Source organism: Lutra lutra, chromosome 5 (assembly GCF_902655055.1).
Source record: "Lutra lutra chromosome 5, mLutLut1.2, whole genome shotgun sequence".
Taxonomy (NCBI): domain Eukaryota; kingdom Metazoa; phylum Chordata; class Mammalia; order Carnivora; family Mustelidae; genus Lutra; species Lutra lutra.
In genome coordinates, this window is record NC_062282.1 from 66,103,826 (window position 1) to 66,124,046 (window position 20,221).

At 44.1% G+C, this 20,221-nt stretch overlaps 1 protein-coding gene across 9 annotated transcripts in view; it reads left to right on the forward strand.

Moving 5' to 3' along the window:
• The first annotated feature begins 554 nt into the window (after positions 1-554).
• NSD1 (nuclear receptor binding SET domain protein 1) overlaps positions 555-20,221 on the forward strand; it is a 154,843-nt gene continuing 135,176 nt past the window's right edge. The window contains exons 1-3 of one of the 9 annotated variants that reach the window (XM_047731423.1): positions 558-680; positions 2,610-2,723; positions 3,464-3,553. In XM_047731423.1, the coding sequence (XP_047587379.1) occupies positions 2,694-2,723; positions 3,464-3,553 (120 nt within the window). In that variant the 5' untranslated portion in view covers positions 558-680; positions 2,610-2,693. Of the gene's footprint in view, positions 681-1,137; positions 1,160-1,206; positions 1,479-1,787; positions 2,049-2,609; positions 3,554-20,221 lie in introns of those variants that run through there. The other 8 variants (XM_047731425.1, XM_047731426.1, XM_047731422.1 and 5 more) reach the window with 8 other exon arrangements.

Sequence of the window (20,221 nt, forward strand, 5' to 3'; positions counted from 1 at the left end):
GGATTAGTGGACCCCTCCCCCCAGCGCTCCCCTCGCCCCGCCCGAGGCAGCGAGGACCCCTGGGCCCGGGGGTGGTGAGGGAGCTTCGTCCCGGCGGTGCCCGGGCTGGGGACACGGCATCACTGGGCGGGGGCCGCACGGCGGCAGGCCGAGGTGCGGGCGCGCTGTCAGGCTGCTGCCCGGCTCGGGTGCGGGGGGTGGGCTCAGCCGGGGGTCGCCTGGCCTCATCCCCCGGTCGAGGCTACGGCAGGGCAAGCAGTGCCCGGGCGGGTAACCCGACCCGACCCGGCTCCCGGTCGCCGCTCATCCCGCAAGGCCGTGCAGGGGGAGGGAGAGAAATGGGGGGAGGGGGAAGGGGAAGGGTGGTGGGTGAGGGGCTGTGGGGACCGCTGGGCCGAGTCCCTGGCCTGTCTGCGCTGCTCTAGGGCGGCTGCCTGTGTTGCCCGGGACGAGCCAGCCCCTGCCTCGCGGGCGTCGGGCCTGCGGCAGAAGGGAGCCCTGAGGCTGCACAAGCTTGGCTCGGGGAGGCAGACCCGAGCTGCTGCCTCCATTTTGTTTCCTGCTCAGCTTGGTCTGTGGTGGTGGTGGTGTGGGTTTGGGGTGCGGCCGGGCAGGGGGTTCACCTGCGGCCGCGCCTGCTCGGGGTCTGAGGCCTCGAAGACCCCAGCCCAAGCCCCCAGGTGAGCCCCGCGGTAGGAGGGGGGTTGCCTTGGCTTCGGGCCGAGCCGAGCGGGCTGAGGGCAGGTGCCCAGTGGATGGGGAGACGGGCTGTAACCTAAGATGGAGGTCGGGACTGACGCGGGCCCGAGCGGGGCTGGCGGGGCGGTCGGACAGGCCTCAGCCGGGCCAGGTGCCGCCGGGGTTGGGGCTCGAGTTGGGTAGGGTGCAGGAGCCGTGTGCAGCTCGGGGCCGGCGCAGCGCCCCGAGGTAGACTAGGGGATCTGAGTGCCACCCACGACGCCCGCAGGCCCAGACACTCCGGGGAGGCGCGCGAGGCCCCTGGGGAGCCTGCCTCAGGCCCCGCCCGGGCAGCCGGGCCGGCCCGTAGGCCCGGGCCGCGAGCGGGCGCGCAAGGGGAGGGGAGGGGGCGGCAGCGGCGGCTCCGCTGATTGGGCGGCGCGCTCGCGAGCCCGACTTCACCCGCCCTGAACCCCGAAGAGTGAGGCGAGGGAGCGCGCGCGCGCGGTGGGGGAAGGGGTGCGCGCGCACTCGGTGCCCCAGCCGCACGCGGGCCGGCGCGAGGCGCTGGGTCGCACGCGCCGCCGCGGGGGCGCGCGCGGTGGGGGTGTGAGGAGGAGGAGGCGGCGGCGGAATAGGCCGGGGCAGGTCGCGCTTGCTGCCTTCTCCCCTGAAGAGAGACGCGGGGGGAGGGGGGTGCGGCGAGCGGCTCCGCTCTCTCCCCAAGGCTCCGCTCGCGCCCCAGTGTAATGAGGGTCACCCCCTCCCCCCAGCCGGCCCGGGAGGGGGCGCGGGGCACGGTAACTAGTGCGCTGGGGTGGGTGGCGGGCAGGCGCGAGGAGGAGGGAGGAGGTGGCCGGGCGGGGAAGATGGTGGTGGCCGTGAGGTGAGGGGTGCGGGGGAGGGCCGGGCGCGGTGTTGGTGGCCCGCGGCGTTGTAGCCGCGGGCCCCCCTCCCCCTCCATCACTACCAGCCGGGCTCAGGCCTAGCCGGCCGGGCCGCCGCGAACTTCCTCCCGGCGCGGCCCGTGCCCCGCCGGCCTCCCGCGCGCACCTCGGCCTCCGCCTCCCCTCAGGTAGCCGGCTGGTGGGCGCGGGGCCGGCGGCCCTCCTGCAGCAAACTTTGCTTGCTGCTTAATATTGATGAGTGCGATCGGCTTGGCCAGGAGGTGCTGCCGCGGCTGCGGGAAGGAGCGCGGCCCGGGCAGGCGGCGGCGGCGGCGTCGGCAGCAGCCATGTTTGTCAAGCTGTAGCAGCTGCTGCTGGCCTGACTCGGCTTCACCGGCTGCCTCCGTTTCTCTCCCCCTGCCGCGTCCCGGCCTCTGGGCCTTGCAGCCGTGGACCGAACAGTTCTGCAGTCTGGACGGCGAGGTTCGGGGTGCACTCGCTTCGGCCGACTAGCCTGCGGCCTGGGCACGGCCCCTGCAAGGGCTTCAGCGCCGGCTGGGCGCAGGGTGCAGCGCTATTGTGACCGCTGCGCTCGAGCGAGCCAGGAAGGGGGGGGTAACGTTTTTGTGCAGCGTCCGGGACCCCCCTCGAACCCTACAGCCCCCTCCCTTTTGGAGATCCGGCCGCTGAACACCCCCCCCCCCCTCAGCGGGGGATGGGGAGGACGATTCCTGTTTGAGATTTAGGAATTTCTACTGCCAAAGGGATTTTAATTTTAGTTCAGCCCAACTGTCCACCAGTCTGCAGTGCAGGAAAAAGGGACGGGCTGTTTGCATGTGGCAAGATCTGCCCAGCTCCGGGAAGATGGAGTTTGCGGAGGCTCACCGAAGCCATTTTTCCATCGTCAGCTGGGGAACTTTTTCCGCCCATGGAAGTGCAGCAGAAAGGCATCGAGGCCACTAGGCCTTGAGAAGTGGCTGCCATTTTGAAGATCAGAGTCAAATGGCCTGTAAACTCCGATTAATTGCTGTTTTTGGATTCCAGGTTGATGCTGGCGCAGGATGGATCAGACCTGTGAACTATCTAGAAGAAATTGTCTGCTGCCCTTTTCCAATCCAGTGAATTTAGATGCCCCTGAAGACAAGGACAGCCCTTTCGGTAATGGTCAATCCAATTTTTCTGAGCCACTTAATGGGTGTACTATGCAGTTATCGACTGCCAGTGGAACATCCCAAAATGCTTATGGACAAGATTCTCCATCTTGTTACATTCCACTGCGGAGACTACAGGATTTGGCCTCCATGATCAATGTAGAGTATGTAAATGGGTCTGCTGATGGATCAGAATCCTTTCAAGACCCTGAAAAAAGTGATTCAAGAGCTCAGTCGCCAGTTGTTTGCACTTCCTTGAGTCCTGGTGGTCCAACAGCACTTGCTATGAAACAGGAACCCTCTTGTAATAACTCCCCTGAACTCCAGGTAAAAGTAACAAAGACTATCAAGAATGGCTTTCTGCACTTTGAGAATTTTACTTGTGTGGACGATGCAGATGTAGATTCTGAAATGGACCCAGAACAGCCAGTCACAGAGGATGAGAGTATAGAGGAGATCTTTGAGGAAACTCAGACCAATGCCACCTGCAATTATGAGCCTAAATCAGAGAATGGTGTAGACGTGGCCATGGGAAATGAACAAGACAGCACATCAGAGAGTAGACACGGTGCAGTCAAATCGCCATTCTTGCCATTAGCTCCTCAAACTGAAACACAGAAAAATAAGCAAAGAAATGAAGTGGACGGCAGCAATGAAAAAGCAGCCCTTCTCCCAGCCCCCTTTTCACTAGGAGATACAAACGTTACCATAGAAGAGCAATTAAACTCAATAAATTTATCTTTTCAGGATGATCCAGACTCCAGTACCAGTACATTAGGAAACATGCTAGAATTACCTGGAACTTCATCATCATCTACTTCACAGGAATTGCCATTTGTAAGCAGTTTTTGGTACAACTTAAATATATACATAAATGTATATATACAGGCAACTTAAAGGGAAATGTAACTAATTGGTTTTTGGTTGCATATCAGTTCACAGCTGAGAGCCTATTGCTAATGATAGGCTTTTTGGGGAAATTTTACTTTGATTTTTAAATTTATCTGTTGTAAGAGTTTGGTTCTTTTCAGATTTTTCCGGGTTAAGTTTCCATTGAGGATTGCCTAAGAGTTAAAACTTCAAGGGCATTTGATTGAGTTCAGATTTTATTTTTCAAATGGAGGTATACATTTGTTAGTTTTTTTTTTGTTCTTGTTTTTTTCTTTAAATGCTTTGGCTTGCTGGTATCATGAGCACAGGTGAACCAATTAATTTCCTGGAGTCCTTTTTTTAACACAAGGCATGGCTTATTTTTTTAGTTGATGGGGTGACTCTTGCTTCAGTTTGGAGTGCATTTTGGGTGCAAATTGAAAGTAGCTAAGATGAGGAGACCTTCTTGAACATCAGTCAAAATTTAAATTAGGCCAGTTTTTCTGAACTACCTGTTGTGAAGGTATAGCATCCTATGCTTTAGATAAATGCCACCATCAGAGCCTTGAGCTTTTTTGAGCCTTTTCTGGTTTTTAGTTTCAAAGTTTATGTATGTATACGCAGGTGTGGTATGTGTACGTGTGAAGAAATAGAAGAACTAATTTGAGTTGTTACTTGGTAGTGCTGTGTACTATAAATGATAAAGGTCCTTTTTTGAAATTTTGTAGAATTTCTTGATCAGTTAGCAGAATGAACAGTTGACTTCTTTCAGTCTCAGTTTCATCATTTTTTTTTTTTTAAGATTTTATTTATTTATTTGACAGAGATCACAAGTAGAGACAGGCAGAGAAAGAGAGAGAGAGGAGGAAGCAGGCTCCCTGCTGAGCAGAGAGCCCGAAGTGGGGCTCGATCCCAGATCCTGGGATCTATGACCCGAGCCGAAGGCAGAGGCTTTACCCACTGAGCCACCCAGGCACCCCGAGTTTCATCATCTTTAAAATCAAACTTCTTAGTTGTTAAAAGATAGCCCTCAGTTTTAAATACTTGATTCTAATTTTGTTTTCTTCTCAGATTGTTAGGTCATCTGTAATGTCACCACAGAGGATCTCCCTGTGATCTGAATCTTTAAAGATTCAGAGTCATCTGAATCTTTAAAGATTTAATCAGAAAAAATTTTATGGGCTGGTCATTTTGGGTGCATTAAACATTCACTTTATCATAGAGCCTTGATAGCCTTGATGTTCTTTAAAGTCACGAGAATGTGGGTGTGTCACTTTTGTTTGTTGATTCATTTATGAAATATGCTTTAGAACTTCTTGGTTTCTTAACTTGGCAGTTGCAGATTTAAAAAATTTGTTTTGGTAGTTATCTTTTTTGTTTTGTTTTGTTTTTTGTTTTGTTTTGGTAGTTATCTTGAGTCTGTATTGTCCTAGGTATTTTTTAGGGTTGATAGGCTGTATTGGCAACCTATTGGCAGCTTAGACAAACCCTTTTCCTTGGGTTCATGTTGAAATTATTTTATGTGTATAGTTTTGCCTTTGTGTTTACATAAAACCCTAGATCTGACAGTAGAAATAGATAATTCTCTAGAAGCATATATATAGAATCTATATCTGTTGTTTCTCATCAAAAGAGATGTCAGTGGAGTATTGGCTCATTTATAAACAGTTGAAAATATTGGAGCCTATAGACAATACGTTAGGTATCTAAACTGGGAGTTAGAAAACTTGTATAAGTAGAATTTTTTTTTTATCCTGGCAGGAAGTCTGAATTGCTTAAAGACTTTATGGGTTTGAAGAGGCAAGTAACCTGTTTATTTTAGGCCTTTGGTTTAAGGTTGTGGATGCAATCTGTAGCTTTGATTTTTGCCTTTGATATTTTTTAACTGAAGATTTGAAAAAGTCAAATCAATCTGAGAATGCAGATTCAGCTGAACAAAATAGCCTGGGAAAGGTGTAATTAAAAATAATTCTATATGGTCACACACTTAATACATATAGACCATTCACAGTTGATACATTGATACAGCAGGTATAGATTTATGCTCAGGGCTAGAAATTTTATTTTTTTTTAAAGATTTATTGTATTTTTAAAAAATATTTTATTTATTTATTTGACAGAGATCACAAGTAGGCAGAGAGGCAGGCAGAAAGAGAGAGGAGGAAGCAGGCTCCCTGCTGAGCAGTGAGCCTGGTGTGGGGGCTTGGTTCCAGGACCCTGGGATGATGACCCGAACCGAAGGCAGAGGCTTTAACCCCCTGAGCCACCCAGGTTCCCCATATTGTTTGTTTGTTTGTTTGTTTTTTGAGAGAGAGAGCGCATAAGTGAGCACAAGTGAGCTCACGGGCAGAGAGGCAGAGGAAGAGGGAGAGAAATCCTAAGCAGACCCATCACTGAGCAGGGACCCCAACTCAGGGCTTGATCTTAGGACCTGAGATCATGACCTGAACTGAAATCAAGAGAGTCACTCAACTGACTGAGCCACCCAGGCTCCTCAGGGCTGGAAATTTTAGAAAATCATTAGCAAATGCTATTTGTCCTTTTGTTCTGTCTGATATTATGATAGAATAAGATTCTCTTACGGAATAGTAAGAATGGTTACTAGGATTATATACTCCCTGTCTTAAATTAAAGAAAGACACATGATTCAAGATTATATTGTCTGTTGTTTGGTATATCTAGCTATAAGCAGACTGTGTCCTGTCATAAGTAAGCAGCCTCATCAGTTTCTCCTTATGTGCTTTTTTTTTTTTTTTTTTGAAGATTTTATTTATTTATTTGAGAGAGAAAGAGAGAGCACGAGTAGGAGGGAGGGGCAGAGGGAGATGTAGACTACCTGCTGAGCAGGGACCCTGACTTGGATCTCTATGCCAGGACTCCAGGATCGTGACCTGACTGGAAGGAAGACACATAACCACCTGAGCCACCCAGGCTCCCCCCTTATGTGCTTTTGAGTTACTTTGTCTGATTATAGTGATGTGAAATGATTGTCATAGTTAATCGTCCTGACTGGATGCTTTTGTATTTGATTGGGTGTACAATGCTTCATGATATGTAGGTGCTTGATAAAATATTGAAGGAAAGTTGGTCCCAGAGCTGCAAGTTTAAACAGGCAATAACTTACAGCTTATTAAGTGCTTTGGTCTATATTGTCTCACTGGGTCTTTATAGCCTTGTTGTAAAAAGGGAGGTCATAAATGACATAGGTCTTCCTTCAAGGCACTTGAGATTATTAGAGACAAGACTAAAACCCTTGAAATCAGAATTATCTCAGTACTCTTGGTTTTTCTGTAGTGACTTCTGATCGTCTCTGACACTCTTCCTGGGCCTGGTTTACTCACTAGGCGGATTTGTAGCAGTTGTTTTCTACTCTTAGCTTAGATATTTTATAGAGATTTTATACTATGGTGGTATCCATGAATTTAGGGATAGTCAAAACTCTTAGGATGTAGCTAGCTCAGGCTCGTCTGATGTATATATTATACTCTATTTAAAGAAGATCCTTAAAAATGAATCCACTTAAAATGGGGACAACCATTTCATAATGAGAAAATGGTTTACTTAGGATTTTATATTGAAAAGTGAAATTAAGAATTATGAAAGTAAATTTTTTTGAAGATTTATCTATTTGACAGAGAGAGAGAGAGAGCACAAGTAGGCAGAGCAGCAGGCAGAAGGAGAGGGAGAAGCAGGTTCTCCACTGAGCAGGGAGCCTGATGTGGGTCTTGATCCTAGGACCCCAAAATCATGACCTGAGACAAAGGCAGCTGCTTAACCGACTGAGCCACCCTGGTGTGCCGAAAATAAATTTTTTAGACCTCTATCAAAACTTTGGTTTTGATGGCAGCTGTTTATTATAATAAGACAAGAATCAAATGGATTAAAAGAAATATTGTCCAGTGAAATTGTACAATAGGGAGATGATATTCTTTATTTTGTTTTACTCTCATCATGATCATAAAGAGGGTAAATTTTTGTAAAATAGTTAAGGACTTAATCAGTTTTAGTAAGGTTCTCTTTTAGAAATGTAGGCTCTGGAAAATTGCAAGCATGTACCAAAGAAGAGAGAATGGTAGAAATTCCCATGTACATACCCAGTTTAAAAAATAACTGATATTTTATCAATCTTGTTTTATCTTCCCTCTGTTGCTGTTCACTTATACTTCTTAATCCTTTGATGTTTATCATGTCACTCTTTGAAGCTCCTGTCCTATTATTGTCAGCTGTCATTTATTTAGTGGTTGACCTGGATTATCCTTTCTTTGTCTGTAATCAAAATGGTTTTTCTTTATTTACGTTGACTTTAAGAAACACAGCGTCTTGGGGTGCCTTAATCTTAAGAAAAAAACAGCATCTTTTCACCAGATTTCTTTGCAGTTTTAATTGTAACTGGTAGTATAATATTAGTTCTTTCATTAGGTGGAGATAGACACTACATTGTCCATAGAAAGATATTTGAATGGAGAATTTATTTATTTAAGGATTTTTAAATTTATTTGACAGAGAGATACAGTGAGATAGGGAACAAAAGCAGGGGGGTGGGAGAGGGAGAAGCAGGCTTCCCACTGAGCAGGGAGCCCAGTATAGGACTCGATCCCAGACCCTGGGATCATGACTTGAGCTGAAGGCAGACACTCAATGACTGAGCCACCAGGTGTCCCTGTTTTTTATCTTTTAAAATATTTTATTTATTTATTTGAGAGAGAGAAAGAGTGAGGGCACAAGCAGGGGGCAGAGGGAAAGAGCCTGCAGCGAGGCTCGATCCCAGGACCCTGGGATCGTGACCTGAGCTGAGGGCAGACACTCAACGACTGAGCCACCCAGACTCCCCTGGAGATTAAAAAAGGTTTATTTATTAGACAGCAAGCACACACCTGCTCGTGCAGGTGGGGAGAGGGACAGTGAAGGGGAGAGAGAGAGAATCTCAAGTAGATTCCACTCTGTGCTTAGAGGAGCCTGACTTGTGGCTGGATCTCATGACCCTGAAATCATGACCTGAGCTGATACCAAGAGTGGGATGCGTAACTGACTGCGCCATCCCGGCGCCCCTGAATGGAGATGTTTTTGCCATTTAAAAATAGATATTTTTGGGGTATCTGAGTGGCTCTGCCTTCGGCTCAGGTCACGATTCCAGGTTCTGGATTTGAGCTCCTCTTTGGGCTTCTTGCTCAGCAGGAAGCCTGCTTCTCCCTCTCCCACTCCCCCAATTTATGTTCCCTGTCTCACTGTGTCTCTCTAAATAATAAAATCTTAAAAAAAAAAATAGATATTTTGTGGGCACCTGCTTCAGTTGGTTAAGTGTCTGCTTTTGGCTCAGGTCATAATCCTAGGATCCTGGGATAGAGCCTCATGTCAGGCTTCCTGGTCAGCGGGAAGCCTGCTTCTTCCTCTCTTCCCCACTCATGCTCTCTCTCAATATGTCTGTCTTTCTCTCTCTCTCTCTCCCTCATATAAATAAATGAAATCTTTTAAAAATACATAAAAAGAGGTACTTTGGTGTTGTAACAATCCCCTACTTACAATCTCGGGGATTCATAAAGTACTCAAAAATCACCCACTATACTGAGTTGTGTGTTGTGGATGATTAAGAGGTTTAAGAGTTGAGTGGAAAGATGAGAGAAACCTAGAGTCATCAAGGCTTCAGGGAAGAAGTAGAACTTAAATTGGTCTTGGTTGGGTTTGGTTAGGTTTAGAAATGTATTTTGGATGTGGAGAATTAAATGAATATAATATTTTCAAGGGGTATTTGTTGGGGTTGGGTGGGTAGCATGGATGTAGTCAAGTAATAGGGCCTAGAAATCTCGACTGTGACATTTACTGTTAAAGTGATAGGATTGGGAGCCAGCAAGGGATTTTAGCTGAGAAGTGATAATGATGAAGTCTGTGTTTGGAAAACAGGCTGGGGAAGAGTAGAAGCAGCATTAGGATGCAGGAGTCTGTTGCAGTTGTAATTAAAATTTAGACTTGGGCAGAATCAGCAGTAGAAAGAAAGTGGGGGGGATAGTCCAAAAGATTATTTCAGAGGAGGGAAATGGGCAGTCCTTTTGGGTGGCCTGGATTGGAGGCAAAATTGGAGTCTCCATTTGAGGAAAGAAGGAGAGGTGAGTGCAGATAATATGTAAGGCTTTTGTTGGTGCCTGAGACAGTGATTCCTTAGGGATTCTCTTCCTCTGCTCTCATCATTGCAGCAATTCTCTACTTTTTCCTTTCCTGTCTCAGAAGAAAATAGATCCTATCTCCATGCCTCTCAGGTTCTACTCACTCCCGCCTTGCTGGAGGACCCTATGTTACTCATTATTCTTTTCTCTTTTCCTCTGGAGTCTTCATTCTCTCTCTCTTTTTTAAAGATTTTATTTATTAATTTGGCAGAGAGATATACAGTGAGAGAGGGAACACAGCATGGGGAGTGAGAGGGAGAAGCAGAGTTCCCGGTGAGTACGGAGCCCAATGTGGGGCTCGACCGTGGGCTTGTTCCCAGGACCCGGGGATTGTGACCTGAGCCTAAGGCAGACCCTTAACTACTGAGCCACCCAGGTGCCCCTACCTAATATATCGCTTTTTCTGCCTAAAAATGGGATGACATCTTCCTATTCTAAAGGAAAAATGTGTGTATCCTATAATCCCTCCAGTGATCTTTCCCCTTTGTGGTGAATTTCTTTAAAGAGTTATCTACTTTGTTTACCTCTCTTTAATGCTCTGTGAATTGGCTTTTATGTATATCCTCCTGTCTGCTATATCTATTCTTCTATAAGTCACAGGGGACACTTCAATACTATACCAGACTTGGCAGCATTTGACTACCACTCCTTTAAACTGTCCTTTGACTGCTTGCTCTCTTTTCTTCCTCTTTCATTTTCCAGTCTCATATACTTACATGTATTCACTTTACTGCTACTCTGCTGTGTGAAAATGCTCTTGACCTGACTTCTGAGCTTCAGACTAAGAAATTCTAGTCACTATAACCCACCTTCTCTTTCACCTGTATCATACTCAACGTTCAAACCTGTCCCTTATATTGCCAGACATGCATTTTCTTCTGTGTTAATGATGGCATCATCCTCCTGTTCATTTTAAGGGTGGAACTTTGGGGTAACTTAATTCATTTATGTGATCAAACCACATTTGAGTGCTTCCTCTATGCCAGGGGCTGCTAGTATTAAAAAAAAAGAAAGGGAAGACATAGTCTTTTTTTTTTTTTTTTAAGATTTTATTTATTTATTTGACAGAGAGAGAGATCACAAGTAGGCAGAGAGGCAGGCAGAGAGAGAGGGGGGAAAAGGCTCCCTGCCGAGCAGAGAGCCCAGTGCAGGACTTGATCCCAGGACCCCGAGACCACAATCCGAGCCGAAGGCAGAGGCTTAACCCACTGAGCTACCCAGGCACCCCCGTAGTCTGTGTTTTTAGGGAACTTTACTGTTTAAGGAAGACAAATGTGAACAGTGACAGTACAGAATACTAAGTGGTCTAATAGGTGTTAGTGATACAGCAGTGTGGCATGTCTGGAGTAATCAGGAAGAGCTTCACAGAGGGGTTATATGTAATTGAGCAGAGACATGACGGTAAGTAAGAAGGGATAATATATACAAATGCCAAGAAATTCTTTGATAGGCATCTGTGGAGGAGTGGGTTTGTCAGGAGACAGAGTATAAAGATAGGCCTTGTATGCCATCCTTAAAGTGAACTTTTTATTTTATTTTATTTTATTTTATTTTATTTTATTTTTTTAAGATTTTATTTATTTGTCAGAGAGAGAGGAGAGCGAGCGAGCACAGGCAGACAGAATGGCAGGCAGAGGCAGAGGGAGAAGCAGGCTCCCCGCCAAGCAAGGAACCCGATGTGGGACTCGATCCCCGGACGCTGGGATCATGACCTGAGCTGAAGGCAGCTGCTTAACCAACTGAGCCACCCAGGCGTCCCTAAAGTGAACTTTTTAAAAAAAAAAATTTATTTATTTGACAGATCACAAGCAGGCAGAGAGGCAGGCAGAGAGAGAGGGAAGCAGGCTCCCTGCTGAGCAGAGAGCCCGATGCGGGGCTCGATTCCAGGACCCTGAGATCATGACCTGAGCCGAAGGCAGAGGCTTTAACTCACTGAGCCACCCAGGAGCCCCAAAGTGAACTTTTTTTTAAAGTTTTTTTTTTTTTTTTTAATTAAAAAAATAATTTCTTTATTTATTTGACAGAGATCACAAGTAGGCAGAGAGGGAGGCAGAGAGAGGGGGGCGGAAGCAGGCTCCCCGCTGAACAGAGAGCCTGATGGGGGGCTCCATCCCAGGACCCCGGGATCATGACCTGAGCTGAAGGCAGAGGCTTTAACCCACTGAGCCACCCAGGCGCCCCTAAAGTTTTTTTTTTTTTTTAAGCTTTTTTAAAGATTTATTTATTTGAGAGAGAGAGAGAGAGAGAGAGTATGCTTGCCAGTGTGTACATGCTCACATGAGTTGGGAGAGGGGCAAAGGAAGAGGGACAGGCAGACTCCCTGCTGAACCGTGAGCCTGACCTGGGGCTTGATCTCAGAACTCTGAGATCATAACTTGAGCGGAGGTCAGGTGCTTGACTGACTGAGGTACCCAGGCATTACTTTTTTACAATTAATTTTAGATTTAAGTGGTCTCTACACCCAACGTGGGGCTTGAACTCCCGACTGCAAGATCAAGAGTTGCTCGCTCTTCTGACTAAGCCTGCCAGGTGCCCTATTATGGGATTTCTAATTTATACAAATTCTCCATTTTTCATTTCTTCATTTCTATTCTAGGGTGAGGCTTTACCGCCCATCTTCGTATAGTTTTTCTTTCCAGTCTCTCTTACCCAAAATTACCTTTGACTTTGAAGATAAGAAATCCTAGGTCCCTGGTTAAAGTTTTACCTTAAGTGAATACCTCACTTTTTTCCCCGATTTGCCTAACATATAATTAGGCCCATGGACCCTTTCCTGACATTGTGAAATCTCATATGCTATACCCAGGGTGTCCTGGGTTTAGCCAGTCTGCACTATTAATGGTGGTTTGCTTTACACTTACCCATGGCTCCTGCCTTTATCTTCCTGGTCTGATTCATCTTTACATGTTAACAGTATGTAACATGGTGCTTTCTTTGTAGTGACTCAGTTAAAGAAAGAGTGGATCGTACAGTGGTACAAGTTGGGAGGGGAGTAAATTTTAGTAGGAAGGTGATGAGTGGACTCTATGTACCACTTTCAGAATTTAAGAGTTGGTTTATTTTTGTTTTGTTGTTGTTTTTTTTTTTACTTTATCTCCTCATGCACTCAATTTCAAAGGCTTTTGAATTTGAGCTCCCTAATATCTGGTATCTAATATCATTAATTTTTCTTACTGTTCTTAGAGTCTTTTAATTGTGGTTATTAAATCATATTGGTTTTGTTGAACAGATACCTGAGTGTGTATTGTGCTTCCTGTTTAGTTGGAGAAGTCCCTTTAGTCTCTGAGGCGCAGTTGCTAATCTCTAAATTGGGGCTAGTCCCTTACTTACAGGGTTGTTTTGAGAGTGTGCAACAAAGTAATTTATGTGAAGCAGCTTGATGGTGTTGGTTCTGAAGTAGGTGCTCAGTAAATGATGCCTTTATTATTATATGCCAAGAACTAAAAACATATTTGGAAGAGTTAGTCATGAATTTTGAGAAATAGATCTCTGCATTTTTGCTTTCTTCTCTGTTCTTCCAAATACTTCTGCTTTAACTTGCTAAATTAAGGACATTAATCTGTTTGTGTTTAATAATCAGAATTTTACCCATTTTTGCTTGGGAACCAGAATTTAATGTGCAGTAGGATCAGGATCTTTCTGTACTCCATCTGTTAAGTGTTATAACTTCATTACGTTATTGCATTTTTGCTGGTTGTCCTTTGTCATTGCTGTGTATATAAATGTTGAATCTCTATCCTCTGGTTTTCACGGGAATCCATTGAAAAGAAGATCCCATCTCTTTTGCGGTGGTAGGTTTGATTTTCATTGAATGATTGTTTCTTTAACTTTTTTAATGTCTCAAGTGTAGCCTTTTGAAGAAGTTTAGTGTTTAGTTAGAAAAGTAATAAATAGGGGAATGTGGGTGGCTTAGTCGATTTAACGTCTGACTCTTGATCTCAGTTCAGGTTTTTATCTCTGGGTCTTGAGTTCAAGCCCCATGTTGGGCTCCACACTGGGTGTGGAGCCTACTTTAAAAAAGGGTGGCGCCTGGGTGGCTCATTGGGTTGGGCCTCTGCCTTCCGCTCAGGTCATGATCTCAGGATCCTGGGATGGAGCCCCCAGTTGGGCTGTCTGCTCGGCGGGGAGCCTACTTCCTCCTCTCTCTCTGCCTGCCTGCTTGTGATCTCTCTCTCTCCCTCTCTCTCTGTCAAAGCAGATAAATAAAATCTTTACGGAAAAAAAAAAAGGGAAAAGAAAGGTAATAAGATAGAGTGGATTGTGGTAAAAAAAAAGTCAAAAATGGAATGTAAAAGTCTCTTTGTATCAACCCTCATATTCCTCATTTGCACTCGATGTCCTATTAGAATTTTCTTTATATATGTACCTTTTAAAAATATTTTGGTAATGTAAGTGGCCTGAATATCTATTACTCAATACCTTTGTTAACATGTTAAGGGTATTTTTTTTTTTAAAGATTTTATTTCTTTATTAGAGAGAGACAGGGAGATGACAAGTCGGCAGAGCAGCGGGCAGAGAGAGGGGGGGAAGCAGGCTTCCCGCTGAGCAGAGAGCCTGACGAGGGGCTCGATCCCAGGACCCTAAGATCATGATCTGAGCTGAAGACAGAGGCCCAACCCACTGAGCCACCCAGGCGCCCCTATTATTGAAATTTTTACTGAGATAAATGTAGGTTTACAATTTTAAGAAATAATACAAAGCGATCTCTTACATATTTCGCCTGGTTTTGCAATGCTAATGTTTTGTGAAGATGTCTAATATTATTATTATTATTATTATTTTTTAAAGATTTTATTTATTTATTTGACAGAGAGATCACAAGTAGACGGAGAGGCAGGCAGAGAGAGAGAGAGAGGGAAGCAGACTCCCTGCTGAGCAGAGAGCCCGATGCGGGCCTCGATCCCAGGACCCTGAGATCATGACCTGAGCTGAAGGCAGCGGCTTAACCCACTGAGCCACCCAGGCGCCCGATGTCTAATATTATAATGAGGATATTGATGTTGTTGTAATCCACCAATCTTGTTCAGATGTCCCAGTTTTTGTTTTTCATGTTACTGTTTTTTTTTCCCCCAAAAGGAAGTTCGTATTTCTAAAAAGACCTGTACCAGATGTCTCCAGTTATACCTGTCCTCATTATATGTAATGCATAATATATACTATATATATATATTAAGTTTCCTACATTTTTCTCACCTGTATAGGTTCATATATGTACCACCACAGTCAAGATACTGAATAGTTTTAGCACCACAGGATCTCTCCTCTGGCCCTTTTGTATCATAACCATCTCCTTTCTTGAAGCTCCTTTTCCAGCCTTTGCTAACTACTAAATCTGTCCTTTGTAAGATTTTGTTATTTCAAAAATGTTACATAAATGGTATCATACAGTATATAGTTTTTGGGATTGGGCTTTTTCACTTATATATGTAAGTCTCTGGATCAATATTTTATTCCTTTTTATTACTAAGTAGGATTCCACAGATCTTGGATATACCACAGTTTAACCATGGACCTGTTAAAGGACATCTGGCTTTATTCCAGCTTTTGGCTTTTAGAAGTAAAAGTGCTGTGAACATCTGTGTACAGGTTTTTGTCTAAACATAAGTTTTCATTTTTCTGGGATAAATTTATGCCCCAGAGTTAGAATTGTTGAATTGTATGGTAGTGACATGTTTAGTTTTATAAGAAGCTGTCAAGTTGATATCTAGAGTGACTGTATCATTTACATTCTCACCAGCACTGTATGAGTGATGCAGTTCTCTGCATCATTGTTACCATTTGATGTTGTCATTATTATTAATTTTTTTCTTTTTAAAATTTTTTTCCTTTATTTGGCAGAGAGAGAGACAGTGAGAGAGAGAACCAAGCAGGGGGAGTGGGAAAGGGAGAAGCAGGCTTCCAGTCGAGCAGGGAGTCTGATGCAGGGCTTGGTCCCAGGACCCTGGGATTATGATCTAAGCCAAAAGTAGATGCTTAATGACTGAGCCACCCATGCGCCCCTTCTTTTTGTTTGTTTGTTTTCTTTTTTTTTTTTTAAGATTTTTATTTATTTGAGAGAGAGGGAATATAAGAAGGCGGGAGTGGGAGAGGGAGAAGCAGGCCTCCCACCGAGCAGGGAGCCAATGTTGGGCTCCATCCCAGGATGCTGGTGTCATCACCTGAGCCGAAGCAGGCGCTCAAAACTGAGCCAACCAGGCACCCCTCGTCTTTTTTTTTTTTTTTTTTTAAGATTTTATTTATTTATTTGACAGAGATCACAAGTAGGCAGAGAGGCAGGCAGAGAGAGGAGGAAGCAGCCTCCCTGCTGAGCAGAGAGCCCAATGCGGGACTCGATCCCAGGATCCTGGCATCATGACCTGAGCCGAAGGCAGAGGCTTAACCCACTGAGCCACCCAGGCGCCCTTCTTTTTGTTTTTTAAAATTTTTATTTTTAAGTAAATTTTACATTCCCCATGGGGCTTGAACTTAGAACCACAGAGATCAGGGAGTCACACGTTCTATCAACTGAGCCAGCCAGGCGCCCCTTTTTTCTTTTCCTCATTCATTCATTCCTTTCTAGTGTAATTAATACACAAGTGTTGTATTAGTGTCAGGGGTACAGTATAATGATTCAGCAGTTCCTTTTTTTTTTTTTTAAAATTAAAGATTCTGCTTATTTCAAGAGAGGGCGAGTGTACAAGAGCTGGGGAAGAGGGGAGGGTCAGAAGGAGAAGGAGAGAGAATCTCAAGCAGATTCCATACTGAGTGCAGGGCCCTAGGCAAGCTCCATCCAACCACCATGAGATCATGACCTGAGCTGAAATCAGGATTCTGACGATTAACTGATTGAGCCACCCAGGTGCCCCTAATAATTCAACAATTCCACACATTACTGCTCATTATAAGTGTACTCTTAATCTCCTTAATCCATTTTGCCCATCCCCCCCCCCCACCAAATATTCCTTCTGGTAACCATCAGTTTGTTCTGTTTAAGAGTCTAGTCTTTTATCTCTTTTCTTTTGTTATGTTGTTTCTTAAATTCCTGGGATGCCTGGGTTGCTCAGGAAGTTAAGCATCTGAGTCTTGATTTTGGCTTAGGTCATTTCAGGGTTGTGAGATCAAGCCCAACATTGGGAGTGGAGCCTGCTTAAGATTCTCTCCCCCTCTCTCTCTGCCCCTCACCACCCCCTGTTGACATGCATGGGCGTGCTCTCTCTCTCTAAAAAAAAAAAAAAAAAGAAGAAGAAGATTAGAAATCTTGGGGTATTTGTCTTTCTTTGACTTATTTCACTTAGCATTATACCCTCCAGATCCATCCATGTTGCAAAAGGCAGATCTCATTCTTTTTTTTATGACTGATATTCCATTGTATATATCTATATCATGGCTATTTGCAAATAATGTTGCAGTAAGCATAGGGGTGCATACAGCTTTTTGAATTGTGTTTTCATATTCTTTTTTTTTTTTTTTTAAAGATTTATTTATTTATTTATTTGACTGAGAGAGATCACAAGTAGACAGAGAGGTAGGCAGAGAGAGAGAGGGAAGCAGGTTCCCTGCTGAGCAGAGAGCCCGATGTGGGACTCGATCCCAGGATCCTGAGATCATGACCCGAGCCGAAGACAGCAGCTTAACCCACTGAGCCACCCAGGCGCCCCGTGTTTTCATATTCTTTAGGTAAATACCCAGTAGTGGAAGTACTGGGTCATCTGGTAATTCTATTTTTAATTTTTTTGAAGAACCTCCATACTGTTTTCCACAGTGGCTGTACCAGTTTGCATTCCACCAGCAGTGCATGAGGGTTCCTTTTTCTCCACATCTTTGCCAACACTTGTTTCTTGTGTTTTTGGTTTTAGCCATTCTGACAGGTGTGAGATGATATCTAATTGTGGTTTTGATTTGCGTTTGTATGGTCACTATTTTTAGTTCAGCCATTTTGATAGTTATGTAATGATATCTCATTATGGTTTTAATTGGCATTTTCCTGATAGCTAATGATGTTGAACATCTTTTTGTGTGCTTATTTGCCATCTGTATATCCTCTGGTGAAATATGTTCATCTCTTTTGCCCATTTTCTAATTGGATTGTTTTATTTTTTTATTTTTTTTATTTTTTTTACTGTTGCGTTTTGAGAGTTCTTGCTAGATGATCTACATTCTTTGTAATGGTTATATACAAACCATAATTTTTAAGCATTGCTTCCACTTTTAGATAGAGAATGAACAAAGCCGTACATACTTGTGGTTTCCCTTTTATAAATTGAAACAGATTTTAGGGTTGCTTTTATTAGGCAAATTACTTTATTAAGGTTTCTAAAGCTCTTTTCACATCTCCAGTAATGCTGTATAAAATACCATAATACTCTGGTAAAGATTGCTGGAAGGATAAAATCCATTTTAGAGTATGAACAATTGTATTTACACACTATAGTAAATTAAAAATAATTACTGGTTATATGATATTCCCTTATATACCAGGAAGAGTCTGAAGGTAGTCTTTCTTTGTAAATTATGAGGGTATATTACCCTTGTCATCTCTTAATTTCTCCTCATGGTGTAATTGGAGCTGTTGGGGATCCCTAGTGCAAGTAGGTGATGTACAACTTAATCTTTGTACTCAGTAAAAATAATAGACAATAGTGCCATGCTAATTGTTATTGGAATTTTACCTCCAAAAGTATTTCTCTAACATTACCTTTTGTTCAGTCGACAGTGTATTGAATTTGTTTTTATAATTATATCAAGGAATAAGCACTCTACGCATGCTGTCACCTGTAAAGAATTACAGAGCAGTTGTTGAGAGGTAATAAAATTCTACATTTAACGTGCTTTTCTATTTTTTAGATATTATTTATTTGAGAGAGAATGAGAGGGAACACTAGAGGGGAAAGGGTCAGAGGGAGAAGCAGACACCCCTGTTCCGGAGCAGGGAGGCTGACGCGGGACTGGATCCCGGGACTCCAGGATCATTACTCTGAGCCAAAGGCAGTCGCCCAACCAACTGAACCACCCAGGTGTCCCTTAAAGTGCTTTTTTTTTCCCCACATAGTAGAGCTTTGGGCAGAAGTATTACAGTGCAGGTAATAAAGCCACTGAGATCAGTTCTTTGGTGAAGTAGATGTTAGTATTTTAAGTAAAGTCTTGATAGGTAATATCTGTGGAATTACTTTCTAGTAATAATTTCCTAATAATGTTTGTGGAATTATTTCCTGAGGATAAAATGCCGATTGTGGAATTATCTGTATTAGATTTTTTGTGTCTTGATGTATCTACTTCTGTATGGTTTTCCAAAAGGATTCAACTATTTTAATAGTATGTATGTATGTATGTATGTATGTGTATGTATGTATGTATTTAAAAAAGGATTTTGTGTTTTTTTTTGAGACAGAGAGAGAGTGTGTGAGGGGTGGGGAGAGGGAGAAGCAGACTTGCCACTGAGCATGGAGCCCGATCTGGGGCTCCATCTCAGGACCCTGAGATGATGACCCAAGCTGAAGGGGCAGGTGCTCAATAGTCTGAGTCACCCAGGTGCCCCAGGGTTTGGTTTTGTTTTGTTTTGTTTTGCTTTGTTCTGTTTTGTTTTCTAAGATTTTATCTATTTGAGGTAAAGAGAGAGTGGGGGAGAAACAGACTCCCTGCTGATTGCAGAGCCTGAGATGGGGCTCAGTCTTAGGACCCCAGGATCATGACCTAAGCCGAAGGCAGAGGCTTAACTGACTGAGCCACTCAGGTGTCCCTTGAAAACATAAATTCTTAGAGCTGTGGAGGGAATGTTTCCCTCTATATTAGTTATCTATTTTGTCTAACAAATTAACTTCAGATTTAACAGCCTAAAACATTTATAAACATAAAACATAAACATTTATATCACAGAGGGTTAGGGAATCTTAGAGTGGCTTAGTTGGGTGGTTCTGGCTCAAGAGTCTATCATGAGATGACAGGTAAGATGTCAGCCTGGGCTACAGTCATCTGAAGGCTGTATGTAGGATCCCTGTCCAAGATGGCTCATATGGCTGCTGGCTGACTTGTTAGTAGGCCTCAGTTCCTTGCCAGGTGAGGCTCTCCATAGGGGTGCTCACAATTATGTACTGGCTTCCTCCAGGGTGAGTGATCCAAGAGAGACCAAGCAGGAAGATTTGAAGAGATAATGTGGGAGGGGAATACCATGGGTTGAATGTGAATACCAAAATGTGGGATTCATTGGGTACCATGTAGGAGGCTGGTGACCACACCTACCCAACAAGAACTGAATAGTTTTAAAGGAAAAGCTCTTAAGTATACAGAATTGACAGTGATTAATTACTTTTTACTTTTAAACTGAATTGATTTTTGAATAGATGTGTAGCTCAAAAGCATAATATAAAATGGTAATCAGCGAAGTACCCTTGTACCTTGTTTTGTCTGCTCATTTAGCACCTTCAATTCCTGGGGCACCTTCCACCTTTTTTTTATGATAGAGGTAACAGGTTATGTACATTTAACCTTTTTCACTTAAATA